The sequence below is a fragment of the Mus musculus genome, chromosome 6, assembly GCF_000001635.26.
Source record: "Mus musculus strain C57BL/6J chromosome 6, GRCm38.p6 C57BL/6J".
Classification (NCBI taxonomy): Eukaryota; Metazoa; Chordata; class Mammalia; order Rodentia; family Muridae; genus Mus; species Mus musculus.
Window position 1 is genome coordinate 90,659,370 of NC_000072.6, and position 12,670 is coordinate 90,672,039.

Sequence of the window (12,670 nt, forward strand, 5' to 3'; positions counted from 1 at the left end):
GGGATCTCCCACAGGACCCTGGGCTCAGTGATACTTTGGCTGGGTCTTCCTCACAGTGCAGATGGCAGTCACCCACCTCCCCCATCACAAAACAACAGGGTGGCTCTCAAGTCTTTGAACAGCACAGATGCAAACCCTGATGCTTAACCCTTTAAAAAAAAAAAAACACGGAGGCTTTAAAATGTGCTAGAGAGCATGCTCCACATCAGGCGGCTGGGGACAATGATGGCACATTAGGCTGAACTTTATTTTCACATTACAACTCACTTGGGAGCTTCAAAAAATACAAATCCACAACTTCACTCTTGTCCCTGCAAAGCCCTTTGTGATGTTACCAGCTGCCTCCCCTAAGGTATTCCATCTGTCACCAGTTCCACAGATGACCAGAATAACTCGGGTCATTAGTGAAGGCCCTAAGTGTATCCTGACAGTGGTAAATAGAAGTGTAGACACTCAGTGCCTCAATGCCATAGCTGAATAACAGGCAACAAGGGACATCAGTAAAAAAAAAAAAAAAAAAAAAAAAAAAGCCTATGCTTTCCAAGCTAGTTCTGCTGTGTGACTTGCAGGCCCAGGCACATCCTATGAAGACAGGTCCCTGTCTGTAAAACAACACAGGATCACAAGCTCTCATTATCCTGATCCGATAACATATTGAATTAGGAACTCAGAGAAAGACTGAGTATGCTTAGAAGCCTGGTCCCTAGAACTCACCCACTATCCTCGGCTTGTCTCTAGGACACATGAAAGATAACATGGGAGGAGCCCAGAGCCCTGGCTAGCCAGGAGAATACAGGACACTGTGGAGAGAGGGAGGCCCCACTCCACCCTACCAGATAAACTGGGCCTTCCTTTGAGTTTGTTCCTAAGTGTCCCTTTAAAAAGAGTGAGAGTGTACCTAACAGCCATGTCTTTTTCAGAACAATCTCAAGTTCATGGTTGACTTACCACTAGCTCAGAGAGAGTGAAAAAAAAAAAAGCCGGCATATTTAATGTTACCACTCCAACTATTTGCCAACAGTAACACTGGTGTATTTTGTAAATGTACAATACAGAGAGCACAGCCCCACACGACTGGTGCCAGGTCACATGCAGCACAGTCCCCCTTCCTTGTCAGACAGTGTTCTTTAACTGAGGACAGACAGTACGTGGAGCATAAGCAAGGAACTCGGGGCACTGTGAAGCGGGCAGCTCCTCGCCAGCTGGCCCCAGTCAGATACACTATGGTGATCAGTTCTCTTTCTGCGTAGATGACAAGAGAAAGATGAGCCATGCTGACAGAGGATGGGGCGGGCGGGTCCAGCCACCGTGAGACAGAAGGCTGACCTCCATGTTGCAGGATTTGCTCTCTGCACAGATACAAAGTGCTCAGTTTGCAGATCTGCTGGTACGTGACCTCGACGATGGTGACACGAAGGGGAGGGAAATGGGTGACCCAAGCAGGCCAGCAGAGTGGTGATGGGCCAGAAGGCTCCTGATCTCTCTTGTGGTTGGGCAGGCCCCGGTGGCTCACAAGGTCCTAGACGCAGCCCACGGTCAGGCGGCAACTCCTTCCAATCTGAAAGGGCCTCCGCGCAGGCAGAGGCCACAGGCAGTCCTCGGGTCCTAGGCTTAGGAGCACAGCACTGGAGGCTGTGGTGGCTGGAAGGGCTGAAACTGTAAAGTACAGCCCGTGGGTGACTCAGGCACAGGAACATGGGCAGCACGTGGCCCCAGGGGAGTGCATGGTGTCACACATGGAAGCGACAAGAACACAGCTGGGGCATGTGAGGCCTGGCAGCTCACTGGACCATGAGAGGCAGTGGGGGCTTCACCTGGCCAGGGCCAAGCACTCATTGGCCAGGTGCAATGATGACACAGGGGTCACGAGCACATGGCTGCATGGAATTACAGTGATTGCTGTTGCCACTCAGAACACAACACGGGACACACACACCGCCCTGGGCCGCCCAGCGCTCACGCCACCCGCCTGCTGGGGCTGGGAACTGGATGAGGAAGTTATGGAAGATGAGTGGTCGTTGTGTTGGGGTGGAACCCCTCTGCCACGTGGGCCCTGGGAGGACTGTGGGGGAGGGGGAGCGTGGCTCACCATGTACAGAGGGAAGGAATGTAGAGCGTGGGAGATCAAAGTTATGGCAGCCAGTATAAAGTGTCTAGGGATCTGTGGGGCTGAGGTCCTGAGACAGCCAGCTCTAGACTGGTTGCCCCAAGTACTAGGGTAGAGTTGACTGCACTTTGCCTAGTTGCTTACTGGAGATAACAGCAGTTATAATACTGGTTACTTAGAATAGTACTCTGTTAATAAAATAGGGGGCTATACAGAGCAGAGTGGGGTATTAGACAGTCAGGTGCTGTGTTACTTGGCACAGTGAGTCATGAGCGTGTAAGGTTTCAGCCAGGCTAGAGAGTCTCTTTGTATGAAAATATGGAAGGATCTGGGTTTGTTCTAGCAGGGTTTTTTGGTCTACTCACACATGTATCTAGATTGACTTCCTGCCACCTAAGTGGCAGTCCTTAGGAGGTCCCTAGTGCTAGCTTTGTGGATGAAATGCTTATCTTTCACACACAAACACTACCTATACAGTATGTATATATATATATTTATATATTTATATATTTATATTATATAAAGTTTACTTACGTATTTCATCACCCTTATCAGGTCTACTTATTATTATATTATTATTTTGCCCACTGCCAATAACAAAACAATAACACAGCCAGTCTGGGGGTTGGTTCTGCTTTGTCTGACTTTTCTATCTTATGTTTTCTTTGCTAGGATGAGTTTTCAGATGTGTGTAGAGTGAGGGGCTGAGGGCTGACAGGGTGAGAGGCAGTTCCACTTCTCCTTGGTCAGCGCCATGTCAAGGCCAGTGGTGGCTGAGGTCCAGCCTTGGGCCAAGGGAGGACTGGGTGCCAGGGCTAAGCCAGAGAGGGAGCTCTGCTCCATGGAAGGCAAGCCCACAGGCCCACCCAGGCTATGAGGGCAGAGGGAGTGGCAATAGCGGTGCCCTGGGCTGGTCTGAGGCTGGTGCCTAGTAGGCCTCTGTGTGCCTGGTGTGTGGGAGGCAGCTGCCTGGGCTGTCTACACAACTGTGCTGATGCCGCTGGGCTTGGCCTTGCTGCTGGTGGGGGGCGGTGGGGCAGGGGGCTGCCCATGATGATGCGCTGAGTGCCCTGCATGACCAGGGTGAGCTGTGGGCAGAGGCGGGTGGCTGTGTGCATGGGCCCCATACGGGGGGTGCCCGCCGTGTGGGCCATGGTGGTACTGGTGGGTGTGCTGCAGGTGGGGGGGTGGGTGGTAGTGGTGGTGGTGGTGATAGGGCGGAGGATTCTGCTGTGCATGGCAGTACTGTGCATGATGTCCATGCAGTGGGCCTTCTGAGGGCCCAGGGTGATGGGCGTGAGGGGGTGCTGGGGGAGGGGCTGAGGGTGGGTGGGCCTGGGGAGGGGGCTTCCCTCTCCTGCTCCCAAACAAAGAACCCAGGAGAGAGGAGGAGTTAGGCACGGGCTGGGGGGGGCGAGATGGGCACTCTCGTGTTGAGGTCGCTCTCCGGCGCATGTGAGGACTGCTAATGATGGAGCCCTAAAAAGGAAATTCATAGAAACCAAAATTAAAAAAGATCTCAAAGCACACAGGCCAGACCAAGTTTTCCAAACTCAGAAGTCACCCACTGAACTGCTAGGCCCGAGGGTAGGAAGGATGCGGGCTCGGCCTGTGCGGGGGCAGCTGGGGACTGGTCCTGATGGAGGTGAGGGGCATCTCCTTTCTGTGAAACAGCACAAGGGTGCTTCTGCTCATGCTGTGCTGCTGCCAGACTGAGACATCAGCCCACATGACGGTAGGTAGGGTGTTGTGAGCATGTGAGGCCAAGGAGTGGCAGTGAGTGTGGAAAAGGAATGAACCTAGTTCCTAGAAAGTTAAAGCCTTAAACTCTCCTGGGACCTCTGCCCATGTGGGGGTCCAGAGGTGTCTGGGGAAGGTGGTATCAGACAGGTAGGACCCTATAACTTATCCTTGGGGGTGGAGTGTGGCCTAGGACTTTCCTCACAGCTGCCTGTTACAAACCCAGGAGGAGTAAAACGTCTGTAGGCAGAGTCAGGGTGTGGGCAGCAGGAAGCAATGGGGGGATGAATGAGAGCTCATGAAATCCACACTGACTCTTCCTTTCTCTCAGAAACTCCTCCTGTGAACTAGCTAAGCGATTCCATTGTGTCCTGACCCCAAACACACAGCCAGTAAAACTCCAGGAAGGAAGCGATGGATGGCGGAGCACAGGGACAGGCGAGTGGGGCTAATACATCCAACAGTGAGAGCTGAGGATGAGTGAGGGGCGGGTGGCGCTTGCGCCCGGGGCAGGACCTGAAAGCCAAGACGTTCATCATGCTCAGGGACCATGGGGAACAGGGGTTAAGTGGAATGAGAACACAAAATCCACACCCTCCCTCTCCGCAACCCTTGGGTCAGAACAAGCAGTGAGAGGCATGGATGCTTCTAGGCAGAGAAGCTGCATGCAGGGCGGAGGCAGGCAGGGCGGGAGGGCCAAGTCTGTGTCTCTGCAGGAAGGGGAGGGAAGAGCAAAAAAAGACAACATAGAAACCAAGGGTGGGTGACACAGGATGGCCAGCTGGACCGGGTGCTTCCTACTTACTTCCACATTGCTCTCTAGCGATCCCGCACTGCTGCGACGCCCTCGCTTCCCTGCCCAGAACATGCAATACCAGAGGTTAGACACGCACACCAGGCCTGGTGCCACTGCCACCTGCCACTGCCACTGCCCAGAGCTGGGGCTGGCCCATGTGTCTGCCAGGTATGGGGCTCGAATGGGCTCAGTGGGGAGGCTGGCAGCAGTGCAGTGAGGAGTTTTAAAAACAATGGCGTGAACGAACACTTGGCAAAAGGGAGAAAATGTTTTTAAAACTAGGTCCAACTTTATAATGCATATCCTGAACTGTGGTTTGGGGGAAGGGATCTGAGGTAGGGATGTGGGTACCACCACCTCAAACTTCTGCCTGCTCACCTGACTCAGTGCAGCCAGCCTCAGATGGGGTCTGGGGGTACAGCTTCTACAACAGCACAAGGCCCCATGATCCCCAGTGGATTTCATATATGTATATATATATATGCATATCCACATGCATGTTCACATATATATATTCCCCTCCTTGTTGTTTGGGGCAGAGCAGTTGGTCAAGGGGAAACTGAGATTTGGGCCCCTTGTCCTCTGGGGCTGTGGTTTGGTTTGTGCAGTGCCCTGGTTCCTGAGTCTAGCTCCCCTTACCCAGGATACTGCAATGCATTCTAAGTCCAAAAGTGTCTACAAGGACACAGCAACTGTAGGCACTCATCAGCGTATGCTGTTTATGTCAAAGGGAAGTTGGGTAGCTCACTCATGCCTCAATGGCCCCTTCAGAAGCCTTGCCTTGACTTCTTGTATGAGCGCAGAGGCATGGCGCTGCGCTCCCTTCTGGATCTCCCATAAGCTTCTGCGGGTGCAGCACTGGCTATGGGTTGAGCATCATGCTGTAGGCATCAGAGGGAAGCATCATGGCAGAGACAGGGTACAAACGTGTTGGTGGGCACTGGAAGATGAAGAGGCTGCTGTGTGCCTCTCAGGGGGCCATGGCCTATCATCAGGGCCCTGAAAGCTGCTGCTCCTAAAAGGAGACTGGACTGCACGAAAGTATCAGGTGGAGACAACTATGGGTCTCTTAGCCTTGCCATGGCCACTGAGAGGACCTGTAGTGACAAGCAGATGAGGAGGAGGACATCTAGTTCCTTTTTTGCCTGCTGTCCCCAAGTCCCAGATTCATGGGAGAATCTGAATCAGAGGGAAAGCACTGCACCATGTAGACGTCAGCTGCTGGGCTTCCCAGAGAGATGGCCCCTTCCTTTGGTGAGAAGAAAGGTTGCTTCCCCATTTGCAGATACAAAAGAGTTCCCAGTGAGGTCCATGGACAAGCAAAAGTAGACTTTGAGTTGCAAAGGATACACTCACTACTGCTTAGGCTCTTAGCCTCAGTTTCCCCATCTGTGATACTGGTATTTCCTGCCTCCAAACTGCTCTTGGGAGGCCAGGACAGTGTTGTGCCACACTGACGTGATGAGTGTCCCCTCTCTGCTGTCATTTTTTTCAAACAAGCTCTCAAACCCCTCATGCGTGGGGCTCTCCAGAAAAGTCCGGATGGCTTATATCCTGCAGCCCAAACTGGAGCAGAGAGAAGTGGTACTGCCCAGTGGGAGCTGTAGTTTCTTCAATTTCGTCTTTTCCACGTCTCAGCTCTTTCCACCATCAATCACAGAGTTGGGTGTTCACCGTTGCACCTCACACTCCTGTTCAAACATTCAATGAGAGCAAGGCATGCTGGGTGCATAGGCTCACCCCCTGGTCTGCATGGTTCATCTGAAAGGGTCTCATAAGGTCCTCAAAGACTTGGCTGCATTTCAGAGATAGGTTGAGCTCTCCTTGCATTCTGGCCCTCAAACCTCACTCACTATTGAGGACAATGCATTGAGTTGTCATGGTAGCTTGGGAAACCGAGAACAAGGACTGCCTGTTCATGGATAGTAGCAGAGTAATGGCATAGGCTTCAGATGCTGACTCAAGAACCCATGCTGCCCACAGTCTCTGTGGCTGAACATTGTGCAGTAGGAGGTGAGAGAGCTGTTCAGTGCCACCAGTTCTCATAGATGGACTGCCTTGGTACAGGATACGAAGCCTCTGGGATTCCAGGAATGACCGCTCTGTGAGAACTTGGTGCTTGTCAATAGCTGGGTAGGCCAAGCTGGGCACAGCTACTACAGTGTGTTATGACAGACTCTGGCTCTTGTGGCCAAGGGAAGAGAACAGGCCTAGAGCTGGGTCTCCTTCCCTCTCCCAAAGGGAGGTGTCTAAGATGAACTTGCCTGTGAGCCATCCCAGGTTCTTGCTGAGTTCAGGCCTTGTCCATGGTGGATGGGCTACTGCAGATCAGAGATAGCTGCTCTCAGGGTACCCTGCCTGACCAAAGGCCTGCATCTTCATGATAGTGCACCTGACTGTCATCACCTCAGACTTTGCACAGTGGCAGCTATGGAGAGAGAGGATGATTTGGCTGCCTGTTGGGGCCTCATTGCCCAGGTCAAGCACCCTGCCTCTCCAGGTGCCCTGCCAATGTCTTCCAGGGTAAGCTGCTGCTTCACTGGGCATCACAGGTGGTCTTGGTCTGGACTCAGATGCCTGAGATTCCCCTCTGAGTTTTTTGCCCCTGGGATCTTTGCCTCTGTATTTCAGAGAGCAGCGGCATCAAGGAGCTCCATCCTTGCAGGGATGCAACCAGGGCATCCCTGAGGCTGTTGCCCTGGGCTTCAGTCACAGCAGGACCACTGCACAGACTCAAACCACCCCAGGGCCCAAGCAGTCGAGTGACATGGCTGGGTTGAACAGGCCGCTGGGAAGCTAGTGGTTCTCAACCAGGAGTCATATGACACCTGGCATTTCTGGAGATGCAACAGGTTGTCACAACTGGGCAAGTGCTGCTGGCCTCAGTGAACCCAGGCACAGTGCAATGACAGGCAGTTATCTGCCCCAGAGTATCTCCAGTGTCCAGGTTGAGAAGCCCTTGCTTAAACCCTCATGCTGGTGGTGAGTGTCAGATTCTCACTATGAAAAAAAAAAAATGACAAAAGCAAAGAAAACTCAAAAAAGGAGAAAACAATTCCTGAGAAATGAGAAAGCAGTATGAGGCAGAGCTGTGGTGGGAGGGCAGGCAGGGAGTGCTGGACAGGCTCGGAGGGCCCCACAATAAGCCCAGGTCACACTGTTCCGTGCACACTGACTGGATGGACACTGGTGGTAGTTAAGGGGCTGCTGCTCTGACAGCGAGTGTTTCCTCTCCAAGGCTGGAGGAGACACTGAAAGCAGCTTCCCTAGCCTCATAGTACTCTCTACCTATAAGAAACCTAGGAGGCGTGAGGGCTCCCACTTTCTGGGGTTAAGTGGCTGGCACCAAATTAAACCACAGAAACAAGGCAACATCACTGATGGTGAACAGCTTCTACCACGGTTATCCCCACACCCTGGAGCTCTACACCTACTGCAGCAGTGGCTTTGGGCTAACAGAGGCCTGGAATTCTCAGGAATGGAGCTCTATAGGAAGCAAAACCAAGACAGTGAGTGGCAAAGGGCTGGGCAAAAGGCCCAGCGGCTCAGTAGGCTTCGATCCATTTCATTCATTAGCAAAGAACACACAGCAGCAGAGAGCACTTGGGATGCACCAGCCTGACGCTCTTAGCCTTAGAGCAGTTGGTACAGGGGAAAGCAGTAAGGACCCTGGGAGAAGTAGGGAAGTGGGGTGCCATCCCTGGCTGTCTTGCACAGACTGTCCCGTGGACACTTCTGTGTTCCGCTACCGTCCTGGAGTACTCGTGGACTTCAGAGAGCATTGTGTCTACTCCCGAGCAGCCCTTTCCAGCACCATGACTGCCTGTTTGCCAGGCCTCAGTCCTGCATTCACCAGCTGGGAGGGTGCGTCTTAGCCCAGCTCTTACCCGCTTCTGAGAGGTCTCTCAGTGAGCTGCTGAGGGCGCTGCGCTTGAGGCCCTCGCCACTGGCATAGCTGTCATCCAGGCAAGCCCTGCTCAGTGTCCCGTTGCCTGACTCCTTTTTGAGGCTGGAGCACTGTGACATGCTGGGCCGCACGACACCTTTCTGCTTCTCGAGCTCCGCTGCAACAGAGCAGGAGGAACAGTGAGAGGCAGTGGCCACTGTTCTGGGCCCTAGCTCCTGGAAAGAGGGAAGGAGATTCCTGGGAAAGCCGGGGCATGATGGCATTCTGGACAGTGCCTGAGGACCAGGCTGTCTGTGATAATGAAGACTAGCATTTAGGGTTTAGGAAGGCTGCAGGTTAGGCCTGGATGGGGAAGAAGAGTGGGCCACCCACATCTACAGAGGAAGAGGTGGGGACAGTGTAGAGACCTAGTGCCAGGATCCTAGCAGTGAGGACAAGGATAAGGATTGAATGGCATAAGCCAACTCCACAGTGACAGAAACAAGGGCCAGGCTAAGATAAGAAGTGTGCTAAGGGGAAGGATGGCTCCCCAAGCACATGGTAGGGGCAGGGGTGGGATGGGGGAGACAAAGACCTGGATATCCCATTCCTGGGCTCAAGCAATTCTGGTACCAATCACTTCTGAATATTGTCATTGCCACAAGACAGGAAGGTTCCCTGGAAAGACCTCTTGGGACTTATGTGCTATGGAGTGCTTCTCTGTGTCTTGCTTGGGACTTACACTCTATTCGGTGTTTCTCCATCTCTTGCACTTCAGCGACAGACTCCCGCAGGTCGTCAGTGAACTTCTTCCGGTCCTGAGGATTGGGAGCGTTGAAGTTTATTAGCACTTTGATGTCTGCTCCAGGGACAGCAGACGTCAGCCGGATGCCATTGGGATAGTCTGCAGGGGAGGAGAGGAAGGGCCGTGGAGTCAGCAGTCATTATATGGTCCACTGGCCAGAGAGTAAGTGTGGTGTGCACTGGGATGGGCCCTGAAGTGGGCTCTGTAGAGGCAAAACCGTAAGCATGGCCTCTGCATGACATGGGCAACGGCCTAGCCTGAAGCCTGTAGCCACTGCCAGGCACTAAGTCCTGGAGGGATAGGCAGTGCTGTGCCCAGATTACAGAGCAGGGGTTAGTCTCAGGGTCATGAACTCTCAGCTTTTGCATGTCATCGGACTATTAACTGAATGCTTCTCTTGGACACGTCACAGATGCACCCACTTCTGCCAGTTAAAACCCTGGTCCTTAGCAAAGTACCACTCTATTTGTCTAGTCCAGGAGGGAAGGAGTGTGTACTCAGAAGGCTTACATCACAGCTGAAGGTGACAGGGCGGAAAAAAGAAACATTCCCTGACACACCCGACAGGTCCTAGGGACTCACACTGGTTCTCGAAGAGCAGGACCTGCATGCCGTAGAGGGAGAAGGACTGCCGGAAGCTGTATGTCACCGAGTTCTTCTTCTTCTGGAAGATCTTGGTGACCTAGGACAACAGATATGGAGCTGAGTTGCAGTGTTGGTATGGAAGCAAAGGTCCCCATGCCATCTTGACTGGCACTAAAGCCCAAAACTGGGGACAGGCACCTAAGGCAGGGTGGTGCTGGCCTCAGAGGTCAGGGCTTGTTCTTTCAGGGACTGCTCCTAAGAGCAAAACTGTTGTCTTCAGGCTGGCAGATAGCTGGAAAGCCCATCACATGTGAGAGGCTCTCTGCACATGAGGACACTCAAAGCTGGGTTAATCTGTTCAAGGCTTTGAACCTTCATGTCTGAGTGAGGTCTCTGGCCTTCAAAGCAGGCACTGTTACCAAAGAGACAAGATGCTCGCCAGTGGGGTAATTGTACTGGCTACCTTATGACATGATGACACACTAGAGTCATCTGAGAAGTACCTGAACTGAGAAAATCTATTAGAGTGGCAAGTCTCTATTGGTAGGCAAGTCAATGGGGGCATTTTCTTGATCGAGGTGGGTGGTGCCACCCCTGGACAGGTGGTCCTAGGTTGTATAAGAAATGGAACTGAGAAGTCAGTATTCTCCACAGTCTCTGCTTTGTTTTGGTGCCTGCCCTGACTCCCCTTCATGATGAACCGTAAGCTAAGCTAAACCCTTTCCTCATCAAGTTGCTTTTAATCATGATGTTTTTCACAGCAACAGAAAGCAAAAGGGGGGGGGGGCACTTTCCTACCAGCTTGGGATTGTGTAACCTGTTGAGCAGGGCAGAGTCCTACACTGCCAAGTGGCAGTGATACACACTTGGGAATGGCACACATAGGTTCCCCTAAAGTCTTAGAGTTTTATGGGGCAGCAGAGTGGGGCCAGATAGAGTCCTACAATGTAGAGCACTCTGGAGTCAGGGCTTCTGGCTGTTGACATGGGGCAAGGAACACCCCTGTTCATGGCTATGCGTTAGAGTCTCTCAAAATCAGACTCTGGGACAGTGTCCTTGCTTCAGGCTTGGGCATAAGGACATCTGGGACCCCCAAACCCCCTCTCCCAACACCACATACCACCAGGAGGTCATTAAACAGGAAGATCTCTCGCTGGTGTAGTCCCAGCTTCTGGGGTTTGTTGGGGTCAGGAACTTCAAAAAGCCGGCAGTAGCAGACTAGTCGTCGATGGGGAAGAGACAGCACCTGTGCAGGGAAAGACACCAGACTATGGTCACCTGTCCCCAGGGGCACTGAGATTCTGTCTCTGCTCTCTGGGCAGGACTTAGGTTGCATTTGCCATGATCCCTTCCCATGTGTTCAGTTGGCTCCCTAATATGTCACAGAGAACTCAGTGTCAGAGAGGAAGCCATGTGGTCTGACTGCCCCCCAAAACACCTTTATTTGTCAGCCCTCTTTCTGCAGACAATCTTCCCAGAGTCCTCCCTGGATGAGAAACCTGAGGCACACAGAATTTAGAGTAGCTGGTGCTGCAGGACACTACAGAGCCGTGCTCTGATTTGAATCTCAGGGACATTCACTCAAACCCTACTCCTCTGGTGCCTTTTGATGCTTCTAGATAGTCTGAGCTACTCTGGGGATCTGGCCAGGACCTTGTCCTGTGTTTTGCACACATACTGCTACAAATATTGCCACTGGTTTACAGGAGTTCCCCCCCGCCCCAACTGCACTATAGCCAATCTATCCCCCTCCAGACCATATTATAAGCCAGTATTTTGTGGTAGAGGGTGCAAGCCATCAGCAAGGCCCAGCTCTGCTGTGGAAGTCCTGGCTCTGAGCCAGGTTTGTGTGTGTGTGTGTATGTGTGTGTGTTGCCCTGAGAGGGCTGAGGAAAAGTAGCTGGGCATACTGGAGACTGCCAGGCATGTGCCTGGTTACGTACTTTGGGACATGGGTAGCCAGACATGGGGTGGCTGGCACAGTGGAGGTATAAAGTGTGAGGGACAGGGACAGAGACAGGGCAGAGCAAGGAATAATGGAGAGGAGTGGAGGAGTCAGGAAAACCCTCAGTGACTACACAAATGTCCTCCCAGGCACACTGTCTAGGTCTGGGGTCAGCAGGGTACCCACAGGTAGAGCCAGGACTCTATCTGCTTGGCTTGCCAACATCACCTTCTTTGTATGGCTAAGATCTCAGGACCCACAAAGGTGTGAGGCTGGATAACTATGAAATTGAGATTAGGCTCTCTCTGGAAATGAACTTGGACTCTGTAGCAGCCTGAGGCATGGCAGAAGAACAGCAGAGTACTCACACAGCCAAGACCATGATGCAGGGATCCAATCTATAAGAAAAAACAACACACAAGAAGTGAACTGATGTTCCCAAAGGTGGCTCCGCAACCCTCCACAACATCTGCTTTTTCTCTTCATCCACCAGGCTGCCCAGGAGTACTGGCCCACAGAGGTCCTGGTTTGCTGTGGTCTCTTGGAGGATCTAAGGGCATCCCTAGGGCAGGGTTGAGCAGACAACAGACCACATGCCACTTGAGGGCCTAATGTTCTCAGGTAAGCAGCAGCTGCAAGAGGAATTGCTTAGAAAAGCTCCATCCCAGGCTGGGAGAGCCCTTCCAGTGGTGGCAGAGCTGACCCAGGACTACACTGAGGGGTAAAGGACCAGGGCCACTGCGTACCGGCTTCTTGCCCACGATGAGCTTCTCAACCTTCTGCACCTGGGACACGTGGTCCTCGTT

The 12,670-nt window shown here is 52.7% G+C and overlaps 1 protein-coding gene across 22 annotated transcripts in view; it reads right to left on the reverse strand.

The window, feature by feature from the left end:
• Positions 1–226: 226 nt before the first annotated feature.
• Iqsec1 (IQ motif and Sec7 domain 1) overlaps positions 227–12,670 on the reverse strand; it is a 328,885-nt gene continuing 316,441 nt past the window's right edge. For 10 of the 22 annotated variants that reach the window (XM_006505983.4, XM_006505986.3, XM_006505985.4 and 7 more), the window contains 8 exons: positions 12,611–12,670; positions 12,233–12,262; positions 11,040–11,165; positions 9,917–10,016; positions 9,272–9,433; positions 8,531–8,707; positions 4,653–4,702; positions 227–3,586 (listed from right to left, as the gene is read on the reverse strand). The exon at positions 12,611–12,670 is cut by the window's right edge and continues 80 nt beyond it. In XM_006505983.4, coding sequence (XP_006506046.1) covers positions 3,086–3,586; positions 4,653–4,702; positions 8,531–8,707; positions 9,272–9,433; positions 9,917–10,016; positions 11,040–11,165; positions 12,233–12,262; positions 12,611–12,670 — 1,206 coding nt within the window. In that variant the 3' untranslated portion in view covers positions 227–3,085. The remainder of the gene's footprint in view (positions 3,587–4,652; positions 4,703–8,530; positions 8,708–9,271; positions 9,434–9,916; positions 10,017–11,039; positions 11,166–12,232; positions 12,263–12,610) is intronic. The other 12 variants (XM_030255340.1, XM_006505991.4, XM_030255342.1 and 9 more) reach the window with 5 other exon arrangements.